General features: G+C 37.3%; 1 protein-coding gene across 2 annotated transcripts in view; it reads right to left on the reverse strand.

Moving 5' to 3' along the window:
• The window catches only part of tdrd9 (tudor domain containing 9), a 30,618-nt gene that overhangs the window by 15,733 nt on the left and 13,300 nt on the right, over positions 1-1,585 (reverse strand). For both annotated transcript variants that reach the window (XM_032500429.1, XM_032500430.1), the window contains exons 13-14: positions 1,056-1,153; positions 823-954 (exon numbers count right to left, since the gene is read on the reverse strand). In XM_032500429.1, coding sequence (XP_032356320.1) covers positions 823-954; positions 1,056-1,153 — 230 coding nt within the window. The remainder of the gene's footprint in view (positions 1-822; positions 955-1,055; positions 1,154-1,585) is intronic.

The raw sequence follows: 1,585 nt of genomic DNA on the forward strand, positions 1-1,585 counted from the left end.
TCGACCAAAACAAACGGACATGTGAGCGTTCAACAACTCAACATCTAACCTGAGGAAATGTAGCGGTAGTTTTAATTTTTGCTGTGGAGAGGTGGATATTTGTCTTTTAGGTTAAATACAGTATGTTTTGCACATGCAGTATCCATCCAAATTTAATGTGACAAGTCTCTTACTTAAGTTATTTTGTAATTAATAAATTAATTTTAATATGATTATTTTGTATTTTTGTCTGTCTGATTGATGCTTGTGTTAAGAAATAAATCAGACGTTACTCAACAGTTACTCACTACTTGAGTAGTTTTTTCACCAAGGACTTTTTTACTCTTACTCAAGTAATTATTTGGATGACTACTTTTACTTTTACTTGAGTCATATTATTCTGAAGTAACAGTACTTTTACTTGAGTAAAATTTTTGGCTACTCTACCCACCTCTGCACATTCCCTAGTTTCACTCATTGTTGTGCTATTTTTACTGTCTTTTTATTCTGTTTGTTGCTGTGTTTTGTAATGTAGTTTTAAAAATGGTATAAAATAAAATGTATATTTTGTTAGTGACAGAAAGAAACCAGGGTTATCATAAACTTCATCCACTTTTCCCTTCCCCACACAAACAGATAATACTATACCCCTCACCTAACAGACTTTTACAAACAGTGGGTGATGCAAAGTTTCTGTCGGAGAACTCCTGGTCTAATACTCTGTGACAGAGCTGGGTGGTCAGCTGCCTGCCCAAATACATCATTACAGCCACACATTCACAAGTACTTGACTCAACATTACTGGCTCTCATAGAGATGATTCATTAATCTGCACTTATTTACCTCTTTGAGTTGGAGCACTGTCTTTACTATGTCACTAAGGTTGGGGGGTGAGAGGGCTGTGGAAAGGATGGAGCGGGGATCTCCCATGTCCAGCAGCTTCACCTTCAGCAAGATGTTGGCCAACGGGGCAAGCTGAGAGGAAGGAAAATAATATGGAATAGATTGATTGTATAATTAGAGTCAAAGCAATGTTTAAGAAATAGAACTCTTTGGTCATGTGCACATTCTCTTACCAGCATCTCAGGAATCATGTAGTCTGGGATTTCATTCCTCCAGAAGTCTTTGGTAACAAGACGGTAACAGTAGCCCTTAGAGACTCGACCTGCCCTACCTGACAGAAAGAGGAAATAAGTGTAAAAGGACAAAAGTGAGCAGACACTTGCACTTCAGAGGTAAACTTCTATATTGTAAGTATTATGGCTGTAAAGATATTTTTTTAGTTTTTTTTGGGGGGTCTTTTTTTTCTGCCACATGGCATTGTTCTGTCATTGATTACATGCCATTTTGCAACACAGTAATACAACGGAGACCTTATTCATTGGCATTGATTGATTTCAATATCGATCAATCCAACACCAAAGATTCTTTTGTACCTTAAAACAAGGTTTCCAAAATCGTTTTAGTGGTTCATTAACTCCCAACCATTCATTCCCCTCCCAACCTGTAGAGGGAACGAAGAGGAAAAGTGCTTTGGTGCCTAAAGTAAAGGTGCTGGTTGATAAGTAACTAATCCTAACGTAATTCTTGGTGGGTAACATAAGAT

This window comes from Etheostoma spectabile, chromosome 20 (genome assembly GCF_008692095.1).
Source record: "Etheostoma spectabile isolate EspeVRDwgs_2016 chromosome 20, UIUC_Espe_1.0, whole genome shotgun sequence".
Lineage (NCBI taxonomy): Eukaryota > Metazoa > Chordata > Actinopteri > Perciformes > Percidae > Etheostoma > Etheostoma spectabile.